This window comes from Lagenorhynchus albirostris, chromosome 14, assembly GCF_949774975.1.
Source record: "Lagenorhynchus albirostris chromosome 14, mLagAlb1.1, whole genome shotgun sequence".
NCBI lineage: Eukaryota > Metazoa > Chordata > Mammalia > Artiodactyla > Delphinidae > Lagenorhynchus > Lagenorhynchus albirostris.
Window position 1 is genome coordinate 67,428,609 of NC_083108.1, and position 25,015 is coordinate 67,453,623.

Consider the following 25,015-nt stretch of genomic DNA (forward strand, 5'->3'; position numbering starts at 1 on the left):
AAAAAAAATCTACCAGTGCTCATATTCATTGGTATAGTATTCAAATCTGTAGATTGTCTATTCTTACCTTTAAGTACCTTCTATGTTTTGACCATAACCTCCTTCTTCCCATAACTAAGAACAATTATTTGTCCTAAATATTGTCTACATGCCTCAACTTTTTAATCTACTTTTATCTAGAAAAAAGTCAGTAAGCATACTGACAGAAGGCATACAACAGATTCCCAATCAACAGAAGCTGCTCCTAGTTTCTAAGCTCCCTGAAAGTAAGAGCATGTGTTTCCTTGAATCTTCACCATCACAATAACTAGCATAGTGCTTCACACATCAAAGAAACTCAGTGGATCCCAGCGACTGCCTTAGGAGAAGTTTCCAGCTTTAGGCAAATATTTCACTACTATTACTTTTTCTGGAGGCAGCCCTAACTCCCCTGGGTGTATTCCATATAAATTTATGTAGAAGTGTTTTAATGATTTTTAAAATTCCTTTAATAACCTTTCAACAACTTCTCATGGTTCTTAGCATACAACACAAACTCTTTACTATGGCCTAGTTGCTTAGTCCCTGCTTATTCCCCCCCTGCCCCACACACTTAAGACGTCCTAGCCACACCTGGCCTCCACCTGCTCCTCAACTACTACTCTAAGCGTATTTCAGCCTCCCGGTCTATTTTCCTCTAATTGGGATGCCTCCCCCATCTTCACAGGCTGGGCTAACATCAGGCTCAACCGTGGCCTCCGGAGAGTCCTTCCCCCTGATTACTCTGCCTTCGCCTCTACCCTGTTACCGTATTCATGGAAGAGCACTCACCACTACGCCAAATTCTCTCTTATCTGTTTCCAAGTGAGGGCACGGACAGTGTCTATTTTGCTTCCAGGTGTATCCCAGGGCCTAGACCTGAGACTAGCACAGAGCAAGCGAGTGACCCTGCGCTACAACTCCTCCTAAGGCCACCTCCTGGCTTTCAGGCTGGCGCCCGAGTCGTGTGGGGCCTTAACCGGGACCCGCTAGCGTCTCCCCACAACAGGCCCCCCTTTCCGGGACCTAAGGGCGCGCACCCCCTTTCCCCCCGGGGGGCTGGTCGGGAGGGTCGGACGCCCCTGCGGTCGGGTCACAGCCACGGCGGGATTCTGGATTCGGGGGCAGGGGGTGTGGGCGTTGGGAACTCGTGCAGCCACAGCTGTACGCGGCTTGGTTCTGGGCTCGTGGAACCGGCGCGCGAGCCGCCCACCCGTCCAACCCCTCTCCGACCCGTCTCGTCTTTAACACGGACTTCTGAAGTGAGGGGTGTGTGAAGAAGGCGGGCCTCCTTCTCAAGAGCAGTGAGAGAAAGTTTAGCTCTGGTCACCAGAAAACGACTTCGAGGGAACCGACTGGAAAACTCACCAGAGAGCGTAGGCTGCACAGCCACCTCGAGACAACTTGACTGAAGGTCGGAATCGCCGACGCGAGACAACCGAGCGCGCGCTTATCGCGCGCTGAGCCGCACAGCCGCAGTAGAAACCTCGCGCGCCCAGGGCGGGGCGCGGAACTGGGGCGGGGCCAAGCAGCTCCTCTCGCGCGCTGACGTGACGGGTTGTGGCGGAAGGGTGTGGACGCGCAGGCGCCGCAGCGGCCCGGGAGGCAGGGGGCGGGGCCGCGCAGGCGCCGTGAGAGGCGGTAGCGGCGGTGGCGGCGGTGGTAGAGGTAGTGGCGGCAGCTGTGAAGGGGTTCCGGGAAGATGGTGCTGATTAAAGAATTGTGAGTAGAATCGGTGGGCGTGAGCGAGGTTCCGGGACGGCTGTGGTGGGAGAATCATTGATTGAGAAGTGGCGGAATATTCCTAAGAAGGAGCGAGCCTCGGGCCGGCCGCTCCCTGCGCGCACCCCCTCCCCCGGCCCGCGCCCCCGGCCCGCTCTAGGCCCCTCCGCGGCGCGCCCCCAGGCCCCCCTGGCGTTGTCGTGGTAACAGTGCTGCCCTCTCCCCACCCAGGGGCGGAGGCGGCAGGGTCTCAGTTGCAGCGCGTGGCTCAGGAAGGCGCGGCCGGGAGTTTCCGCTGGGACCCGCCTTCTCTCCCTAATCCCCTCACCCTAGTCTGAACCTGGGCCCATCCCCAGGCTCTCGGGTGGGACCCAGCCGAAGCCCAAGGGTGGGGGAGACGCGATGGGTCTGTGGGTTTTCGTCCGGGGTGGAGCCTGTCTGTAACCCGCGGGAGGTGGGCTTGCCAGGTAAAGGTAGCCCTGGTGTCGGGGCTGGAGGTGGGACGTAGGTGCCCTGAAGTTCATGCTGGAGTCGGGAGTCCGGAAAACATGCTCTTCACTGGGCAGTGAAGCTCTCCCTTCACGGGAGAGCCATCTTTCTGCTCTGAGTCTCAGTTTCTACATCTTTAAGATGGGGTGACACTCTGGGCTCCGTGTACTTCCCGGGGTTTAGATGAGGCGTTAACATGTGGTTGGTCAGATAAAAGGGTTTCCAGGTGCATCAGACCGGCGAAGTGGTTTTGTTGAAAAATTATGGCATTTCCTACCGGCAGGGATTGTGAATATCACAGGAAATCTGGTTGGTAGGGAATGTTCAGCTGTCACAGCTGGTTCGTGTTGTCAGCATCCCTTGGGCAACTAGGGATTTCGAGTGTGGCCCGTTCTTGGGTTTTTCAAATGCTCTTTTGATTTTAAACTCTTAAAATTCTTGGCTTAATTTAGCTAACTCCGGACAGCTTATTTTTAGTGTTAGTTCTCAAACTTCTTTTAAAAAGTCACTCCTGTCGCTTCTTTGCTTAAAATCCTTCAGACTCCTTATCTCACTGAGAATAAAAGCCAATGCCTTTACTATAGCCTAGGAGGTCTTAACACTTTTGTGCTGTGATTTCAGTTACGTCCCTTCCCTTGTTCCTTCCAAGCTCACAAGTTTTCTTGCTGTTCCTCCACTACTCCAGGAAAAGTTCAGTTCGGGGCCTTTCTGCTTGCTGTTCCCTCTGCATGAAGAGCTCTTCCCTCATCTCACTAACTCACCTCCTTTCGGGTCTTTGCTTAAATATCACCTTAGGGAATCCCTCTCTGAAGATCTAATTGCACCCCCCCCATTTGGTGTTTGCCTTCCCTGCTTTATTGTTCTCCATAGCAGTTATCACCACTAACATGCAGCACAATGATTATTTTTTTTATTTTACTAGATGTGTTCTCATTGCATGTAAACTCCACGAATCTGTCTGTTTTGCTCACTCTCACATCCTCAGCTCATAGAATAGTCTCCAGCACATAGTAAGTGTTCAATAAATATTTGTTAAATAAATTAATGAAAAATTATAACTTTATTCAGTGACAGGGATCCTGAGAAAAGACACATTTTCAGTTAAAGCTTATTTATAGTATTGAACTTTGGATTTATAAAAATTTTTCTTCCAAGTCGTTTGTACAATGTATCATGCAAGTGTTATCTCATTTATTACTCTGAAGTTTTTGTAACTGATAAGTGGCAGATATTAAGACTTCTGGAGGAAATAAGACAGGAGGAAATTGACTTGGCCCAAGTCACATAGCAAGTGCATTGCAGAACTGATTTTAGGTCATAGATCTAGTCATTTTTCTTAGTTATTTCCTCCCTCCTAAAATGTGAATTAAGTGTTCAGTAGATCCCTTTGACAGTTATGTGAATAGTATCAGGCTAAATCATGGAAAGAAATTCTCATTGGGAATTTGCATGCTGTGCTTTTTGTGAATCATTACTTTCTTTATAAAAATTTTAATGTGCCGAGGTAACAAGTGTTGAAATGTGTTCAAGGTGTAATACTTTTTCTGGAGGAGTTATACAATTACATTTCTTAATGTTCACTCCTCATGTATGTCTCCCCTAGACTTTTTTTTTCCTCCTAGAGTTTTTTTTTTTTTTTTTGGCTGAGGCGTGGCTTGTGGGATCTTAGTTCCCCAACCAGGAATTGAACCTGGTCCCTTGGCAGTAAAAGCATGGAGTCCTAACCACTGGGCCGCTAGGGAATTCCCATTTTCCTCCTAGACTTTTTGAGGTCAGAGGCTGTTTCTTATTTTATTTAAGTATTCCCGGTACCGCACAGCATCTAGTCTAGCACACTGTAAGAACTCAGTGTTTTTTAACAAAAAAAATGATTCTTCCTACTCACACGTCAACTTTCTAAAATTGTTTTTGGTCAGGAGCAATGAATAGGTCATTCCTATGTGCAGATGTTGGTAAACTGTAATATACTTTGGCAAATGTTTGCTGTCTTAAAAAATGCCATCTATTTTTGACATGAATTAAAAGGTTAGAAATAACTTTCTCAGGTTGGGGAGTTCCCTTCAGGTTGTTGCTTAAGCAATAGATGAAATTGCCATTAGTGTAAAAGTCCTGGTTTTAAAGAACTATTTGTAGTTCGATCTGGAAAATTATTTTAGAAGGATTTTCAGAGAAGTTTGAAAAATTTCAAATTGCTCTAAAAGTTGAATACTGCTTTTAGAATAATAATACAAAATAAAAGCCTGTTTCTTTTCTCTTTTACTTTTTCTTAAGCAAATCTTGAAGAAGTTACTTGACTCATCATTCATTCATAATGTCTTTATCAGTCATTTTCATTTTGTGAAGTAAGTTTCCCTGAAAGTGTTAGTATATAAAAATAGGGATCTTCCTACTAGTGAGTAGTTGTTAAAATTACTCAGCAGTGATTATTTGGTTTTGTGAAACTTTAGGGAAGTCTTTAACTGTTTCCTTTCTGTTCTTTCCTTCCATTTCCTCTGCATCCCAGCATCCTCATTTGGACCTTTGTACATCCTTGCCCTGCCTCCCAAAAGATGGCTTTTTCTCACCTTCCTGCTTCTCAATGTTTTTACCTACCTACAGATGACGCCTTCAGGTTAGCTGTAGTTATGTCACTTACCTTTTGGAACAACCTTCCAGGATTCCTTGTTGTCTAATAAATTTAATAGCTTTCTTACCATTGTATTCCAGACCCTGATAATATGCTCCCAAACTGTATCTTTGTCTGTATCTCCCAAAATATGCTCCCAGCCTGTATCATAGTCTTCCCCCTGCCTCCGCCCTAGTTCATTTTCTGTTACTGAGACAGTGAGCAAGTTAGTGTGTACCCTGAGGAGACAGCTAAAATGATTAGGTTTGGAAGGATTTTGTATAACAAGTTTATTCTTGATGAGAATAAAAATTAGTAACCATTGTGACTTTGAGAATGTTCGTTGTCTTTAGATGACCATTATCAGAAAGACAGAGTGATGAGTGACCCCCCAGTAGTCAAGGAGGAGGGAGTAACAGGAGACGTGTTTTACACGTGTTGGAGATTAAGGTGATGTGGGCTTTCAAGCATCGTTTGAGGAGACTAAGGAGAGAGAAACAGGTGAAAAGTGAGCTGAAGAGAAGTTGGAATGAGGAAAACTACTGGGAATTTTCTGTAAAATGAAAATTGAGGTGAATGCCATGATATTTTTTTTCTCTCCTCATAGTAGAAAGAGTTAAATAAGATTTTAAATGGCACTGCTATGGTAGCTTGATGGTTAGGAGGGAAAAGTCTAAGAATGACCAGGCCAAAAAAGAAAAAGTTGCTATCTTGGACACCAGCTATTATCATGAGACATTTGATATTCAGGGATGGCCTTGGTTTTCAGAGCTTATTGTGGAAATAAGTGTGAGGGTACTTCCCTATAAAAATCTGGAGATAAAATGCAATATCCTGATATATAAAATAATACATCATAGAATTCTTTTTTCGAATTCATCTTTAGGAGCATTATGCCTCTATACTGGTCCTTTTGTATGTACAGTAACAAACTCTTGGACAAGATCAAACACAGAAACCTTATATTGAAAAGGGGTTATATTTATAAAGTTCAATGTATTTTCCATGGTAAAGTTTTTTCTTACTAAGTCTAAAGGACCTTTTACTTGTTTTTCTAATAAAATTGAGGAATAATTGGGTAGTGGGGAACAATTTTTGGAGGCATTCATTCGTGAGATTCAAGACATGTATTCTGGGAGAAAGTATCATAAAAACAAAATGCATAATACATAGATGGAGAATGAAACCATACTTAAAGTTTCACAAGGACAACCTGACCAGGCAGTCTACAAATAATATATCCTGTACCCTGCAATGTTCAGTGATGAGTTTTCTCTTGTTCCTTTACTCCTCACAAGAATTTCTACAACTGCGTTTTTGGGGTCCTGGTATAATGAGGATGCTAAATGCAAGTGATTGTTGAGAGCCAGGAATGGGTAGTTTTATTTCCCCCATTTAAAAACTCTTATTTAGAGCTGTAGTCATTGCAAAGACCCTCTTCCATAAACAACATCTTGTACTAAGCTATCATTGGATTTAAAACGAAACCTCTTTAATCGTGGAGATCTGTGTTTTAAAGCCAACTATTTCATGTTTAACATATTTGTTATTCTTTTGTCTTTTTAGCCGTGTGGTTTTGCCATGTTCAGTTCAGGAGGTAAGTCTTGCTTACATAGTTTATTTTGGTACGCTAATCTAAAGACATATTTTCATTGTATTCATTTACCTTTACTTTGCAGTTTATGTGACAGAGTGAATTATGATGTGTTAGAGATAATTAATTGTAAATGAATTTCTGTTAACACTGCCTTGTTTTGGAAGGATCTCAGAATGTAGATTAACTTCCTGTCTGGTGCAGGAGTTCTATCTACAGTATCCCAGAGAAAGAAGGTTCCAGCCTCAACTTAGGCACTTTAGGGTTAAGTCACTTGCTGCTTGGAGAAGCAGCCTACTTTACTGTTAAATATTTTAAACATTTGTCATTACTTTAAACCAAAATCTGCTTTCCTATAAAGTTTGCCTGTTGTTTACAGTTCCTTCCACGTGAGCAAAGAGAAGTAAGCCTGTTCTGTCTTGCACATGGTGACCTTTCAGGGTATTTTTTGGACAATTCTCTCTCCTCCTCCTGGCCCTTTTGTTCCATCTTTTCTGCGTGAGGTCACAAGGTTAAACATTCCCAGCACATTCATTTGGCCTAATATAATGTGATCTCCAGACTTACTCACAAGCTCGTCTCACCGCTCACTGCACGTGCTGTAGTTGTTGCTCCCAACTGAAAAAGTGTTCCCAACACAGTCTGACCACAGAACCGTGAGAGATCATTGTCTCCCTTGATCTGCACGGTACAGAAATGCATCACCTATTCAGAACTTGCATGTCCTGCAGTTGTAGCTCTCTGTAGTATAGCCAGGAATGAGGATAAAAGCAGAGACAGCTTCTGAGAAATCAAGATACGTGTAGGAAAACCCATAAAGGCCTTTGGGTCCTTCTGTAACTTGCGCACAGCTTGCACTCTTAGGTTATCTGGTTTTCCTAGAGCTGACACTCGATTAGAAGCAGTGAATTGGAAGTGGGACAAAACAAACTGATAACCTAAGACGTGACAGCTGACAGAAGGCAGACAGAAAAAAAATAAAATGCAGGAACTTAAAAGGAGTAGCTGTGTGTCACTGTTTCATGTAGACTTGAACATAGCCGCATGTACCTCAGTAGTGCCTGAGGTTTCTGTATTAAAGTGAATTAGAACACTGGAGACAAGCCAGGCACCCCTGTTCTTTACTTGTACAATTGTTTGAACTTGAATGTGGAAATTGACATTTGTTTCTGTTAAATTTTTCTTTTGGTTTCAGCTAGTTTCTGAGTCTTAGTATTGTCACCCAGAATAATCTCAGCTTTTTGTTATATTTGGACTTAATAAAACATGCCTCTTGTCTTTAAGTTATCCTTAAAAATGAGAATGAGAGCCTAGTAGCATGTGGCAAAATATCAGTCCATTAATAGCATATTTTTGGATACTGTTGTCCTTCCTGTGTAAGTTTTTGTTACTCTGTTCCTGACCAAGATCAAATTTACCCTCTGGCTTAGAGACATTTTAATCATGTTTTCAAAATATCACAGTGTTGAGAAGTATATTTTGAAGGACGTAAGGATTGTAGTATTACTGGACTAACCCTGGTGTTGTATCATGAAAACCAAAAGAAAAAAGCCCTTTCTGCAGTCTAAAATCTCTACAAAAACTTTTTTGATGCGTTTAAGAAATCTTTCCAAATTGAGAGAGAGAGAGAGTGTGTGTGTGTGTGTGTGTGTGTGTGTGTGTGTGTGTGTGTGTGTGTGTGTGTGTAAATTAACCTGCAAGATAGCATCATACTCCCATGGGCTTTTTAGATATGAATATTTACTAAGCTTACAACCACCCCTGTTTTTTTATTCCTCAAATAAAATGTTAGTTTTGAATTATTACTTTTGAGAGGTATCTTTTCTTTGAAAATATGCTTAAAAAAGAAAAAAACCTTTCTTCAAGGCTGTCTTCATTGGAAGGAAGAAATTTAGCCAAATTTGTAGAGACTGGAGATAATGCCATGATTGAGTCACTAGAACAAATTAGAACACAAGAACTTTGCTTTTTATCATTTGTTGGAACTGTTAGAAACTCCAGATTGGCATAGAACAATACTGCCCACCTACAGGTATGGGTGAAGTCCACTGAGAATTCTCATTCACTTTAAAATGAAATAGAAACCACTATCAGCAATTTCTTGCCTTTTATGGTAATACTTGGATATTTATAAATACTTTAAAAACAGTTTCTGTTTACTAGAGAACTTCACAATTAACTGTTCTGACCCTGGATACCCAGTACTGTTTGTGTTTAGGTGGGCAAGGGCCAAATCAGCCATGTCATATACATAAGCATGGAAAAGAACACCCCAGAGGTGTACTAAAATTTAGACTGTAATGGTTCTTTGTACTTGCAGGCTTTTATTGTTACACTGTATATTCCTCCTCATTATTGAGAACGGTATTCTGATTGCTCTGCTTTCTTATTTGGCGAAGTAACAATTATGTTCCTTCCATACCTTCTTTAGAAGTTTGTGAAACTAAATGAGGTATAATAGATATGAAAATGCTTTGGAAAATACAAATGTATATTTATTATTCAAAAAACTGAAACAAGTGTCAAGATGTCTTGATAAGTGGATAGTATATGTTAAAGCACCAGAATATTTGTAACCAACAGTTTTCTTAAATAATGGAAATCTTGTAAAATATTATAGTTTCTTGAAGCTGTATGATCATCTGGTGTTTGTCTCTCTAAACATATTGATTTCTGATTTGAGTCATGTTTTCATATAGAACACATGTGCTAAATGGTTTGGATGTGCTTTTCTATATCTACAATAAGATTTTAGCACAGGAAGTTCCTGCATTTATGCTGACTTACTGAAATTCTGTACTCTTTGATATTTCAGTATCAGGTTGGGCAGCTTTACTCTGTTGCAGAAGCCAGTAAGAATGAGACTGGTGGTGGAGAAGGAATTGAAGTCTTAAAGAATGAACCTTATGAAAAGGATGGAGAAAAGGGACAGTATACACACAAAATTTATCACCTGAAGAGGTAAGCAGGGTGTTCACATTTGGTGCTTAGTCATCATATTAAACAATCACGCTTTGACTACCCAGCCTACTTATTCAGTATGTAACTACCTAACTCACTAGTAGATGTGCTGAGGTGCTTTAAAAAATTGTAATGTGACCCCCCCCAAAGAATTTTTTTTTCATTGTGCTAATATGTTGCATTTTAATTTTTTGAGAGTGTTTCTCCCCCTTTATTAGTTTTTTTTTTGCGGTACGCGGGCCTCTCACTGTTGTGGCCTCTCTCGTTGCGGAGCACAGGCTTCGGACGCGCAGGCTCAGCGGCCATGGCTCACGGGCCCAGCCACTCCACGGCATGTGGGATCTTCCTGGACTGGGGCACGAACCCGTGTCCCCTGCATCGGCAGGCGGACTCTCAACCACTGTGCCACCAGGGAAGCCCTTTATTAGTTATTTTTAAATTATACAGTGATCTGTCTGCTTATTAAAAAATTCAAACAGAAGATTATAAATTAAAAACTTAGTCCCCATCTCACATCATCACACACCCATAACTCCAGAGAGAAACTAGAAACAGCCTAGAGTTTATCCTTACAGATCATTTTCTATACGTATTCAAATAAGTTTTTAAAAAACATAGAGGGCTTCCCTGGTGGCGCAGTGGTTGAGAATCTGCCTGCCAATGCAGGGGACACGGGTTCAAGCCCTGGTCTGGGAAGATCCCACAGGCTGCGGAGCAACTAGGCCCGTGAGCCACAACTACTGAGCCTGTGCGTCTGGAGCCTGTGCTCTGCAACAAGAGAGGCCGTGATAGTGAGAGGCCCGCGCACCGCAATGAAGAGTGGCCCCCGCTTGCCACAACTAGAGAAAGCCCTCGCACAGAAACGAAGAAACCCAACACAGCCAAAAATAAATTAATTAATTAATAAAAAACATAGAAATATGTCACTTGTATCATTTATTGTTTCCCACAGCAAATGGGATCATACCATACATATGGTTATGCACTTTGCATTAATTTTCATGCAGTGATATATCATGAGCATCCTTTCATGTTGTTATTATTTAATGCCCTTTCCATTCTTTTTAAAGCTGAGTAAAATTTTTTGGTGTGGACATAAGCATAGTTTACTTAACCATTCTCTGAATGGTAGGTTGATTTAGGTGTTTTAGGTATTTTTCTTTTTGTCTGTTACAGGTAGTATTTCTTTAAGTCTTTATGCCTTAGGTTACTATTTCTCTAGGAGAAATTCATTACAGTAGGATTGCTGGAAGTCCATGCTCCTTTAAAATTTTGATATTATTGCCAGATTGCCTTCCAAGAGTTTGAGAACATTTGTTTTCCCATATTTTTCTATCTTTTTAATTTTTGCCAATTTGATACACAAAAAAATAGCCCCTTGTTTAAATTTGCATTTCTTTATTAGTGAAGTTGAATGTCTTTTCATATTAATTTGGCCTTTTGAATTTCCTGTGTGACTTGACCCTTCAAATCCTTTGTTCATTGTTTTTATCTCTTTTGTTTGCAGAGGTTCTTTTGCACATTCTCCTAAATTTGGCAGTCTAATCTCTGTCTTTGGCATAAATATTTTAAAATAGAAAATGCATAGCAATATTTATCCAAGGGTGGAAGATCAGTAATGGTTTTTAAGCGTCTTTTTTTGTCAGTAGTGTCCCCAGTTTATCAAAGGAAGAGGGAATCTGCTCTGCTCTTGGCTTTCTTCTCTTCATGTTGATTAATGCCAGGGTTTTATAGAGGTTTTTAAAATTGCAGATAAGTTGTGATTATTAGTATTTTTCGTATTTTCTCTGTTTGAGGCTATTGCTTCATTTATAATGACACATGAATATAAAGTGGGTCATCATTTTGTAGAACCTTAAATTTTACTTTTATTTTCGCTTAGAACACAGCATTTCTTTGTTTCTGATGCAGGTTTGAATGAAGGCAATAACTTTGATTAATCAGTTATCCATAAAGACTGTGTTATTCATGGTTTCTGTTAATTTGTTAGCACCTTAAGCATATCTAAAAATGTGCCATTTGAGAGAATTTTAGCATTCTAGATGGTATAACCTATAATATTTATAGTATTGAATTTACTTATGTTTACTCAGCTTACTCAGCTTACTTTTCTAGCATTTTATATTTACTCATTAATTGAATTTTACCAATATATAAAAACTCCCTTTATTATAAACATTCAACTCTCTGGAGCATCTAAAATAAACCAAAAAGTTTGATATGTAAAATTTTCTGTTGGTCTGTGATGTCCATATACACTTGAAATAGATTCAAAATATCCTTCGTTTGAAAACTAAGAGTTGGAATATTGAGAAAATGTTTGATATATTATTACATGGAAAAGACCAGTTGCTAAATTTGTACATAAATAATATGTTGTATATAATTTTAAAAGTTAATCAGAAAAATGCCTAGAAAGAGATTCATTAAAATGTTAAGAATGTTTTTCCCTTGGTGGTGGAGTTATGGGTGATTTAAATTTATTTTACTCTTCTGTATTTTTGTTTAATGAGAAAGTAAAGAATGATAAATATTAATTTTGAAATATCCGATTTAGGTGACACTCCAGCCATACATAATGGATCTGTTAAGTTCAAGAGGGCTGTATAAATATGATTAGTGCAAGAGATATTATTATTATGGAGGGATTATTGGGATGAGGTTCGGAATTCCTTTCAGGCAATTAAATAAAGGAAAACCTTGGCTGTGGAGGCCACCCTCCCAGCACAGTCTGGCTTCTGGAGCTGCTGCTTCATTCCTAGAAGGAGCTGAAATCATTCCACAGTACCCTTTGGTTTCACCCTTTCATGCACTCCTTTAATCCTCATTGCAGTCCTGAGACATGGGCAGTATACACATTATACATAAGAAGGCACTAAGTTTCATATTTACTCGAAGTCACACAGGTAGTAAGTGGTGGGATGGAGACTGAGCCTGGATTCTGTGATTTCTAATCCCATGCTCTTTTGGTCACAAGTCACAGTCTCAAGGGCCTGCACTGATGAGCACAGGTGTCCCATGAGAAGGGCGAGATGGGGTCTGATCGGATGGTGAGGACTATTTGATGCTCATAGAAGGCTGGCCTTGTCACACTGAGATGGCAGTTCTGGATGGAAGCGTGGAGAGGCATGAGACAGGAAAGGGAAGAAGGAAAGAAGGTGGCAGTAATGGATCTCAGGCAGTGTGGCAGATAATAGCCACTCTGGTGGTAATGAAAAACAATAAAAAAGCTGTCTGTTAATAAAGACAAAACAGGGACCCACTGTCGCTGTGGTCCCGTAGGGGAGGTCATGGAGCAAGGGCAATCAGATGTCCACGCTCAAAGTCATCAGTGTCATACTGAAGGCACAGTAGCCCCAGGATAACTGTTATGGAAGGGTAAAGAATCGTTTAGCAGCAAGTGCTCAGGCCTTCCTGTGGAGGAAAGACCACAGGCATGGCCCAGGGATGGCAGTACAGCCCCATCAGACTTCAGTGTCCTGCAAGGGCATCCATTCAGCATGCTGAAGACATACCCACAGTCCCTAGAGAGTTTTAGAGCTCTCTCTCCCTGAGGAAGTTAAATTTGTGTCCAGAAATATATGTTCCCTTTTCCAGGACTTATTCCATTGGGAAACCTATAGTGCTCTGTGCACTGTCACTGTATAGCATTGATAGACAGCCTTGCAGACTTGGCAAACCTTGCTGGGTAAGTTGGTTGGCTGAGGCTGCCAGCACCTTACTTTACATTTGGGACACTTGAATTCTGAGGTCTGCTTTACCAAGTGCTATCGAGGTCTCTGAATTCCCTGGTTAGTATGCTTTCCCATTTCAGCAAAAAACACTTCATGGTAAGATATACACACTTAATCTCAGCCAGAAGATTGAGAAACAATGTTGGTGAAGTATTAAAAAATTCAAAATTTAATACATCCATAACATGCTACGTTAAAGAAGGAGTTCTCAGGGCTACCAGCCTTACAGTAGAGGTTGAGTAGTATATTTTTCCTACATAAAAATAAAATAAATACAAAATTTAGTGATCATCGCAAGGGACATTTCAAATGTCTGGTTTCCCTGAGTCTCAGGTAATAGTCCTCTTATGGGATGATATTCTTTCCATTTCCTTTGATAACTTATAGTGAGTGTTCACCCATTGTGATTCTAAGCAGAGGATCTAGTACTTCCTGTGTACTGGTCACTGTAAGTGCTCTAGGTGGGAGCTCATTCATTCCCCATGTCAACCTTTGCTAGTGAGGAAACTAGGTCCAGTAACTAAGATTTCAGTAGCTGGCTGATATGTCACTGCTGTTTGGTAGCAGAGATAGCCCAGGAACCCAGGAGGCGTTGTGGCTCCTCTTTATCGCTCTCTTTACTGCTGAGCCCTGTGGGAGGAAATTTTCCATTTCCTAAAGTGAAGTCCAAAAGAGTTTACAGAGAAATTTCTTCCAAGACCATGGATTTCACCACATCCCATTTTCTCCTAAGTCTTTAAAGTCGCCAGTCTTTATCCAAAATAAAGTTGAACTTAACAAGGTACTTACTCAAGATTACCCATGTATCTCCAATTGTTATAACTCTGTCCAAAGTAAAAACCCTTGGCTCTAAGCAAGCCCATCTCTTTATTGTCCTCGAGAAGTGACCTGTTCCGCCCCTGTCAGGTTGCTCATAACCTGCTTGGTTTCCTGAGCACAGCTCAGATCTGTCCCGTGCATTCCTTGACTACTTTCATTCATATTGATCCTTCTTCCTTAAACACCATCACTTTTTGTCACTTCTCCATTTGACACCTAATCAGGTATTTCTGTATGCATACATATTTGTCTTGTTGTATACCCCATTTGCCAAAAAAGTTTGAGGACGTTTCCTAAGGTTGTTTAATATACACTTAATATTGGATGGTGGGGAGGTGAGACAGAATTTATTGGTTGAAGAATTTTGAAGCTGGTCAAGGAAATGTGGTGCAGCTTTTAAGATGGTATTTCAGAGAAAAACTTGCAGCTGTCCTGAGACCTCATACAGACACACTGACCAATCCTTTTGCTATTGTTTTCTCTTCCTTCTTGGGGAAAATCAGCATTACTGTTTTTTATTCCCCATAAGCATTATAATCTAGTCAACTTCATTCAGTCCTGGATGATGGAGAATTCATAAAGCTTTATCAGCTCCAAAATGGCCTCGTTCCTCAAAGGTCGAAGCAGAGGTTTTATTGAAAATCATTGTTTAAAAGTTTCATGTGGTTCAAGTTAAGAGCTCATTTTTGTAAGCAACAAGAGTCATTTGCCAGGAACTTAAGTTATGTTCGTGTTTAAAAATGAGAAGTTTAAATCATCTGAGAATGCAAAGGTTGATTACATATGATGTTTCACAGAGATATGAGCATCACTGAGTAAATATAGTAAGTAAGAAATTAATAAATATCAGCCAAGTAGAGTAATTCGTTCTTTAGTCGAGAATTAGCTGTCAACACATAATTTTTTTCTCTGTATATAGGCCTGAGTCTTAAGATTTGAATAGTTCAAAGTTTTCTACATCAGGAGTGATCCTATTTCAGAAGAATGTCAGACATTTTCCAATGTAGTTTCTTCTTTATGGTATATTTCATTTCTCATTCCTACTTTCCTTTTGTTCTGTGAAAAATACTTCTTTCTCCTTTTGTTTTTTATAATTCTCTTGAATTTTAGAGTCTTGTTATACCTTCCAGAAGTTATTCAGTTTGTGTCTGGCGATTTTATTCCTTTCCCACAAATTGGGGAATTTTAAGTCAGTTTTTAATTTTTTTCCCTTTATATCTCTCCCTTTCTTCCATCTCTAGCACCACTGCGTTAATGCAAGCTCCATGTCTCTCAGACTTCTCCGGTTGCCTCCCTGCATTCATCTCTTGCTGTTCATTCTTTTGACTGTTATAAATAATGCTGCTATAAACATTTGTCTACAAGTTTCTCTGTGAACATATGTTTTCATTTCTCTTGGGTATGTACATACACATGTACATGTACCTACAATTGGAATTACATACGGTAACTCCTCACTTTTTGAAGAAGTGCCAGACTTTTCCGAAGTGATTGTACCATCTTACATTCCCAACAACAGTGTATGAAAGCTCCATTTTCTCCACGTCACTGCCAACACTTGTTATTTTTGGAATTTTTTTTTTAATGGCGGCCATAGTAATGGGCGTGAGGTAGTATCTCATTGTAGTTTTGATTTGCATTTCCCTGCTGAGAATCTTCTCATATGCTTGTTGATCATTTGTAGATCCTTGGAGAAATATCTGTTCAAATCTTTTACCCATTTTTAAACTGGGTTGGCTTTTTATTGTAAGAGTTCTTCATATATTCCGGATACTAGTCTCCTATCAGATACATGATTTGCAGTATTTTTCCCCCATTTGTGAGTTGTCTTTTTCATTTTCTTATATCCTTTGAGGCTTAAAAAGCTTCTAATTTTGACATTCAATTTATGTTTTTTTCTAAGAATTTTATACGTTCAGCTCTTTCATTTAGCTCTTTAATCCATTTTTAGTTAACTTTTCCTGCCGTCCATTCTTACCCACTCCATTTAATTTTCCACACAAAGCCAGAATGATATTAAAACTTAAATCACATTGTGTCATTCCCCTCCTTAGAGCCTTCAGTAGCTTCCCATCATACAAAGAATAAAATCCAAACTCTTAGGCCTGTGAGAGGAGCCCCATGTGATCTGTCTGCACCCTGCCCACCTCATCATCCTTGTCTTGTATTCCTCTGTTCTTTGTTCACTACAGTCTCACCATGCTGGAGGCCTCCCGAGCAGCCCAAGCAGACCAGATCTTTTGCTATCTTAGGACCTTTGGTCATGCTGGTCCCTCTGCCTGCTCTGGTGTTCGCTGTCTCTTCATGTAGCTGGCCCTCTGCACCCTCCAGTCGCCACTGTAGTGTCACTTCCTCAGGGAGGCCTTTCTGAGTACCCTTGCCGCAGGTACTCACTTGCCCACTGCTATGTTCCTTAAAACTCATAGCCTTCAGGAAAGGTAATTTTCATTGTCATTTGTTGTTTGCTGGCCTGTTTTCTGTTTCCCTCCCTGGAAGGTGAGCTCTGGGTAAGAATTGTCCCTGTTTGTACACCATTATGTACATGGTGCCTGGCAAAATGGACAGGCAGTAAATACTTTAGTGGATGAATGAATGAGATCTCCAGTGTCTTTAAGGTATATTTTAGTTGATTATAAAATGAAAGATTATTTATGACAAATTAATGTAGTCTTCAAATTCTTCCCCATGTTTTTCTACATTTTGATGTTTATCCACAGTAGGATGGAGAAGGATGGAAAAATGGAACTTTGAATGGTTTTGTTTGTTTTGTCTACAAGAAGATGTAAACATTTCATTGGAAAAAGTGCAGTTTGAAATGATTTGCCAAGGTATTATTTATCTCAGGAACAAGATTTTTTTAAAAAGCTCCTACATCAGAAGTTCAGTGTACACAATGGTCATTTATTATGTATCTTTTAAATCACATAAGCCCTTTGTTTTCTTCTGCAACTATGACGAAGTTGTCTTACTGCACAACAGATAGGTTCACAACCATTGGTATATTGAGGTTAGATCTTAATATTGATAACACAACTGATAAAACACTTCAGCTGAATTTTACCCTGAAGTTAAGTATTCTTATTTTGTATTCAGAGGTGGGGTAGGGGAAGGGCTGTGTATTGGCAAAGTACCTTTGTGCATCTGGACGTTATACTATGGCTGACTCTTAAACTCTGAAATCGAGATGTGTTTACCTTGAGGTAAGCACTGTCATGCATGTTGGTTTATCATGAGGACAACATTTTGTGACTAGTTTGGGGGAATAAGAGGAGGAATGTCCTTTTTAATTTGTTTGTTTTTGAAGGTCTAGCTCTATTTTGTTAATTTGGTTAATATTTGTCCCTTTTCTGAGACTCTAAGCTTCCAAAACAGAGTTTCCTGCATGTTAACTAAAGTGACTTCCTAAGTGATACTGAGGTGGAAAACAAGGTACGTGCTTTCAGTTGTGTACGAATGGCACACTTGACCTGCCTTGTTAGGAATATATTAAAGTTGCCATTAATGAAAATTCCTCTCCTTTAAAGTAGAAGTGAAATTCCATTTTATTTTCTCCATTTATACATTTTCCCTAAATTTAGTCAGATTCATTGAGGAGAGATGTATGTTAATGTTCTCATGTTAAACGTAAAAACCCAGTAAATTTGAAACAAAACTAGCTCAAAGGTTTGGTCGTTTTTAACTAAGTCAAAACATAAAATGAATTGGAATTCGCATGGTAGAAAAAGCATGTTGGAAATAAGACAATAGGCATTTGGAAGCAAGACGATGAAACACTAAAACTTCCTTACAGATTTGGCTCATGCTGGCCGTCAGTAACTGACTGCCAATTTTCTTGTTTGTGTCAGCAAATTTTAAAACTTGATGAATATTAAGGTTTTTAGAATATTGGGCACTATAGGAATAAATAGAATAGTTCAGAGTATGTTTCTGAGCTGGTACACAGCTACTTTTCTCCTGCCTTTTTCTAAGTTGACCAAGTGAACCACTGATATAATCTGTTCGTCATTCTCTCAGATGACAGGTAATCTTGTAGCTAGTATTATAAAACATTCCCCATATGTATTATGTTATACCCTGATTAGACCTCTCCTACATTTAAAGGAGTTTTGGTTCCAGTTTTTTAGCAATGGAAGAAATAATTTGGACTGCTTAGAGATTCCTTGACTTTTAATGTGATATTATTTTCATGTATTCTGTCTTTTTTTGTTTTTTGTTTTGGTTGGAATACATTTATTTCATCTGTCTGTAAACAAGGCATTTAAGAGTTACGGCATTTTTTAAAATACATATTAAATCAGGTGAGTTAAACTGTAGGGAATTCCTAAACTGTACCGTTCTTGGTACTGCAGAGGCAAGGAAAGGACTGTCCACACTACTGTAGCTGTGCAGCTCTCTGGCTGGTGTGGAGTTCATTCCATCTACCTTGCTTAGTCTCCAATATTCAACATAGGAATATCTTTGGTCAACTGCTCAATCTTACTATGGGGCTAGCAGTCCTCTCTGGGTCTCATGTATCTTTAGTTCTTTCTCTTAGTTTAGGAAATTAAGTTGTGCTTGAAAGTTGTCAGAAAGCAGCTCTGATGGAAAAAATATACGCAGGGCTTCAAGTTGGAGGATATCATTTTGACATACAGTTATTCAGCCACTTAAATGCTGGTTACATGAAATAATGAATTAGTGCTTAACTCATAGTGTTATTGAGGGATTAAAGTGAAGAAAGGCACGTGAAAGCACCCAGCTGCATGTCAAATTATAATTAAAAAGCAGTAACCACTGTTTAGTGGGCTCTCACTGCACTGCACCATTGCTAAACACATTACAGATTCTGTCTGATGGAATCCTCTCAATAACCCTGCGGAGTAGGTAGTATGAAGTCCGTTCAACACAGGAGGAAGTTAAGAGCGCCAAGTAATATGCCCTAGGTCACACAGCTTCTAAGCGGTGACGTTGGGATTTGAATCCAACCTGTGGAAAGCCTGTGCATGTAAAACTGCTTTCTGTACTGTAGGTACCGATCAGTAAAATGGTCATTTCATTTGTACTGCTTTGAAGACTGATAAAACTGATTTTCCATGTTTGTTAACCAGTTGTGTTTTCTGTTTGTGGTGTGTCTGTGGATGTCCTTTGCCCATTTATCTGTTGGAATCTTTCCTGATTATCTCATGAATTTGCAGAAACTCATCATGTATTAATTACATATTTAACCCATCTACTCTGACCATACTTGAGGCAGCAATTAACATTCATTTTCCAAGTCTACAAAATGTTATACTTGAACATATTTGAATATCTTACTCTGTACATGGATCCTTCACATTATCATTTTTCTTTAAGTTTATTCTGTAAAATGTATTAAAGGACTTTTATTCAGAGTCGTTATCTTATTTTGGCAACTATATACTGCATTAAGAAACAATGTGGTGTAGTCTAAACTGCAGGAGAGAACTTCTGTGTTGTATTATGTGCAGGTTGAATAGCTTCAGTTAACCCTTAGATCTCATATTAGGGGAGTAGGTCAAAAGCCATAAGAAAGAATTGCTTCTATTTTAAAAAACAATAATTTTATATTTGAGTACTCTTTGAAGCAGTCTGATAGCAGCCAACGAAGAATTAATGGTGCTGTTGAAAATATATCCAGTATTTCTCTCCTCAAAGCAAAGTCCCTGCATTCGTGAGGATGATTGCTCCCGAGGGCTCCTTGGTGTTTCACGAGAAAGCCTGGAACGCATACCCCTACTGTAGAACAAGTAAGTCTGGTTCCCAGAAACCGTTTCACCCTTCTACCCTGCGGCTAATGAGGAAAGGGACTGCGGTGCCCGCGCCTTAGAGAAAGGTAACACGAAGCAAGGCCTTCTTTGGGTTGTCGGGGAGTCACTGCACGCACTGGCAGAGAGGCAGCTGGGCTGGGTCCCGCCCCCAGGCCCTAGTGAGGGACACGTGTTCATTCCCAGATGACAGGCACCTTGAGGTCCTCCGTTGACCAAGCAGGCTCCACGGGGAGCAAATAAAAGGAATACAGAAACCTTAAAGGTCATTCTCATGCACAAGTGTCATTTGATGTAGTTTCAACAGTATTTTACTTGTATTGCCACATAGTAGAGGAAGAATATGACGGACAGACTCCTCAGTTTCCTGTTGTTTGCTAAGTTAGCCTTATAAACGATGTTTTGCTTTTGTGACATTATTCTTTTACCATTGTTTTAAAATTAGATTATTGATTCCACAATCTAAAGTATCCTATAGTGTCACTGTTTAGAAGTTGTGTTTTGCAGATATAAACCAAATGTTCTGTGTTGGCAGGTAGTTTAATCTTTGTGACATTAAATATTGTGACAATTTTGGCTCCAATTAATATTCTGACATTTTTCCCCTTTTGTCGCCTACCTGTTCGTTATGCCTCAGTTGTAACGGTGAGTAAAACTCTTTTTGTGTCACATACTCTTCATCTATAAACTTTGCTTTACATAGTAATATTTTCAACTATTTCTTGCTCTTTTCTTAAAACTGCCCACTGCTGCATGGCTGCTCCTCGGTGCTCCTGGCAGCAGCTCGCGCTCCACCTCGTGCTCCATTGTCAAGGGGCTCTTTCCAGCCTTGCCTCAAAACTCTCCCTATTCACTTTATTTTGCTTCTGCTACTTCCTTTGAATGCCAGATTCACTCGCCAAACCTCACAGCTTCTTTACTATTAGCCCTGTGTGCTGTATGACAAGCAGGGTTGTTTACATTATTTAAAAGCATGCAGCAATTGGTTGGCCTGACAAGTCTGTAAAAGTAGGCAGCTAATGGTTCTTTGTCACTTGAGGACCAGTGTTCCTATGTCAGTCTTCCTATAGAGTCAAAGCATGGATACTTGTGCTGGGGAAAGCTCCTGCAGACATGAGCCCCAAGAACCAGTGGAAGATCACTATCATTTTACTGTTGTGTTTTCTGCAGAATGAATATATGAAAGATGATTTCTTCATTAAAATTGAAACATGGCACAAACCAGACTTGGGAACATTAGAAAATGTAAGTTTTGACTCTGGGCTTTCAGTGTAGAAGGCCCTGGAAATGGGAATACTGTAGTCATTTTGTCATCACCAAAGTGATGCCACCTGCCTTAGATGAGCACCTGGCCACACCGGGGTGTGTGTCAGATTGCGGTGAGGCAAGCACACAGCCAGAAACAAACGGGCCTTCCTTGTCAGTCCCTTGCCCTGGTGTGTGAGTGGACTTTGGTGAGGTTGCTGTTTTTATCATCACTTCTCTTTTCCTGGGACAGGGAGAGCATAGATAAAAATTCACAGATAATTTTTTTCATCTTTTCATCTGTGTATTTGCCAGAGCTGCTCTGCATAGCAAAATTGATTGCTTTAATTTTCACCTCCATTCCATTTTGCTGGAATATGGGTTGATTTCAGAGAAATGGCCAAAAGGCAGGAGGGAGAAGGTACTTTGACTGATTTACAGAAATGTTGACAAGCTCCTGCCTTTTACAAATTGGTGCACATTTATCCCTAAAGTAAATTACCAAAAACTCAGTTAAGACTCAGTGTAGTCATTAACTTGTAAGGTTTGGCAGGGAACTTGGAGGGCATCTGGTATAGGTTGATGCCCTGGCCCAGTGGTTCTCAAAGGTGTGATCTCTGGACCAGCAGCAGCATCTGGGAACTTGTTAGAAATGCAGACGGCTCAGGCCTCACTGTATACCCACTGAATCAGAATCTCTGGAAATGGGGTCCAGCAGTCTATTTTCTGGTGGGCATTCCAGTTTGAGAACTACCGTTCTAACCTTATGATATGCTGTTATGGGAAAGTAAGTTTATGGTAATTGTTGTAGATTCTTTTCTCCCTGTGGTTTAATGTTATTGGTGCCAATCAGTAGAACTTTAATGATAATTTGTAGTATTTGACTTGAGTTTTTCTTCGAGATGATCATTTGACTTTTCACGTTTTTTTTTTACAGTAGCTCTAAAATTTAGTCAAAATGAGATATTTTGGTATGCTTTAGTCTGTATGATTTAATTTGCCATTTTTAGTTTTCAAATGGGCGTATCTTTGGCAGTTTTTAAACAGTTCTTTATGGGTTCATAGATGGAGTTTCAGAAATAAATGATTGAACAACATGAGGTATAGAGGAATTGACATCCTACTGAAACTGAATAGCTTTAGGATAATCAAATACAGGAGAGGATTTAGACCATACAGTGCAGCCTCTTAAAATGTAATTATAATGTCACCTTCTGTTTGTCTAGGACTTAGAGGTTACAAGGACTTTGTCATGTACCATTTGGGTTAAACATAGGTCAGGTACATTTTTTGTATAAATCATCTCTAAGGGCTACCAGAAAATAATGGTGACAGATTTCTGTTAATTTGGCATTATCCCCTTCCCTCTCCCCCTCCCCCACCCCCACTTATTATTTGGGGTTACAGGGGTAAAAGATTTTGAGATCCCTCCAGCCTTCAGACAACTAATTTAATGAAATAGCAATTTGGATTTTTTTATTCCTCATAATGTACTCCGAGAGTCTAAAGATAAAAGATTATGTATGTTAGTGTAGTAGTTTTGCCTAACAGTTTGCTTTGTTTCCTTTCTCTTTGTCATATATAGGTACACGGTTTAGATCCGAACACATGGAAAACTGTTGAAGTTGTCCACATAGATATTGCAGATCGAAGTCAAGTTGAACCAGCAGTAAGTATGATGTACAACTTGATGACATTTTAACCTGTTGCCTTTTACATCTAAAAATTGTTTTATTTTTTTTTCTGGTATGACCTACCTTTCTACACTGAAATAAGCCTGGAACTTAGGTCTGGGTCCAAAAAGAGATCAGAGCAGCAAAAGAGATCAGAGAATAAGAGAGAAGGTGATTTGTTTTTTCGTGTGGATTTCACCTTTGTACAAGTGATCCCTCTGAGAAATCCCAGTATACCCAGGATATACATAGGAGTTTGTTTTCATTGGGGGGGAAAAAATAACATTATTTTACAAAAGAATTTTCTCTTGAGCTTCTTTAAATACTATGGGTCCCTTGTACATTTAAAGTCTGATTAAGAAAGCAAAAATTTAATTTACATACAAATTTTCAGTAATTCAGGGCTAAAGTTGTCATTTGTGGGAAATGGTTGATGGTAGAATATCCCAGTCTAACAGTTGTGTAGCTTTCTCTTTTGAGTCTTACTAGATATAATTATTTGTACTCTAGACTTTTGACTTAATTAAAAAAAAATTTTTTTCCCAAAAAGTAAGGACCCTTAGTCCTCACCCCAACCCCAGCAATTAAGACCCTTGTTATTACTTTGCCCCAGTTTATAAATGTGAACTCAGTTCTTGTAGTGTGTGGGATACAGTTGTGGATTTTTTACGTGCTAAAATAACCGGTGGCCCTCTTCCTGCTAGTCTGGAGAACTAAAACTTTGCAATAAGAGTGGCAGCCCTTGGTTTGTCATGGCAAAGCATGGCACATTCAGTTAGGATCCCTTTCCATTTCATTTTTGTGCTTATTCCCTGAACTTGCCAGTGTTGTAAGCTGAACAGAAATAACCCAGATAGTAAATGTCTGGTTTTGCCATTGAAATTGAAAGGTAAGCTTTCAAAAACAAAGGTTCGACCTTTTTTCAGAAATCACTGGGGTTGGGACTGCCAGCAGTGACCCTCTGCTAGGCCAGGTCCTGTTCTGTTTAGGGCCCCCTCCCCGATAAGAAGTGTGAGCACGGATAAGGGACTCTTGTCATAGAAATTCTTAAATTTTAGTCATGCTGTGATTTGAAGTTATTCTGTTTCAGTGATATTTCCACCTCTGAAGTTATATTGGACTTTTTTATCCTTAGAAATGAATGTATGTTCTGTTTTAAAAACAACATTCAGGTGTGTGTTTGGCCCCTTTATCTCTCTTTATCTCTCTTGGTATCTCTTCCAGCCATGAGTTCGTGTGTGTTAAAGAGTGTGGTGATAGGGTGAAAGATCACTGGGAGTGGGTCACTGATGGCTAGGTCAGGGTAGCTCAGATGCCTGGAGCAGCAGTGCTGCCCATCGGGATTGGGTGAAGGCACTCGGATCGTATTGCGGGTGTTTGACTAAGTTGTGCTGGCCAAGCAAAACGGTCCAGTCTTGTGGCTCAGAGGTTTGCATTCCACCTTGTTCTCCAGCAGAGCACAAGGCACCTTTGATTTTGCCGGGGGCACAAGAGTAGTTCTTTGTTCCTGTCCTCAGGCTAAAATGGGCTCCCAAACAATGTTTGCAGGCAACAGTGCAAGGGGAAAGAACAGTTCAGGCTGATTGTGCAAGAGCCCTGGAGGCCCTCATTCCCTTCCTTCCACCGCAGCCTCACCTCCAGAGAGGAGGGAAGGCACTGCTGGCCCGGGATGCACGATAGCAGCATTGCCACAGGGGCTCTGGCTGGAAGGCACCACAGTGCAGAGGCTCAGCAGGTGGCTCTCTTTTTGGAAGGATGTGTGTGTGGGGTGAGGGGGATAGATAGTGAGAGAGAATGGATTGGGCCCAGATGAGAGGGGTCTGCATTGTTGAGTCCATGGCGCTGTCACTGAGAACATACACTTTGAAACTAGATGGGCTTCAGATTCAAATTCTGAGGTCTTGCTACCTACTGGCTATTTAGTTATTTAACCTCTCTTCCTGATTTATGTTGTGAAAAATGGGGCTGATTATCTCACAGGATTAAATTTGAGCACTTAGAGCAGTGCCTGCTTTAATAAATGTTCGCCATTATTGTCATTATTCTTAGCAGGAGTTCTGAGAATCTGTACACCAAGCATTGTTTGGGGAGTGAATAAGTGTTCACATATGTATGTGTGGTTTTGTTTTTCACCGTTCATAGCTCCTGTTTTCCAAGTTACACCTTAAAGATTAGTTTAAGGTTTACTGAATTCACAGTACCTTTTTTTATTGTAATAAAATACACATTAGATTTACCACTTCAAACATTTTAAACGTGCAGCTCAGTGGCGTTTAATACATTCACAGTGTTGTACAACCATCATCACCATCTAGTTCTAGAACATTCTCACCTCCCCGAAAGGACACCCTCTACCCATCACTGCTCCCTCCCCCCAACCTTTGGCTACC

General features: G+C 40.2%; 1 protein-coding gene and 1 non-coding gene across 2 annotated transcripts in view; both read left to right on the forward strand.

The window, feature by feature from the left end:
* The first annotated feature begins 1,645 nt into the window (after window positions 1-1,645).
* Window positions 1,646-25,015, forward strand: part of PITPNB (phosphatidylinositol transfer protein beta) — a 61,865-nt gene continuing 38,495 nt past the window's right edge. Inside the window, exons 1-7 of the mRNA XM_060120916.1 lie at window positions 1,646-1,740; window positions 6,401-6,431; window positions 9,244-9,389; window positions 19,598-19,689; window positions 20,345-20,352; window positions 20,878-20,952; window positions 22,538-22,621. Coding sequence (XP_059976899.1) covers window positions 1,721-1,740; window positions 6,401-6,431; window positions 9,244-9,389; window positions 19,598-19,689; window positions 20,345-20,352; window positions 20,878-20,952; window positions 22,538-22,621 — 456 coding nt within the window. The 5' untranslated portion in view covers window positions 1,646-1,720. The remainder of the gene's footprint in view (window positions 1,741-6,400; window positions 6,432-9,243; window positions 9,390-19,597; window positions 19,690-20,344; window positions 20,353-20,877; window positions 20,953-22,537; window positions 22,622-25,015) is intronic.
* LOC132504568 (small nucleolar RNA U109) lies at window positions 13,266-13,384 on the forward strand. Its single transcript, XR_009534956.1, has one exon. It is a non-coding gene; the product is annotated as a small nucleolar RNA U109 (small nucleolar RNA).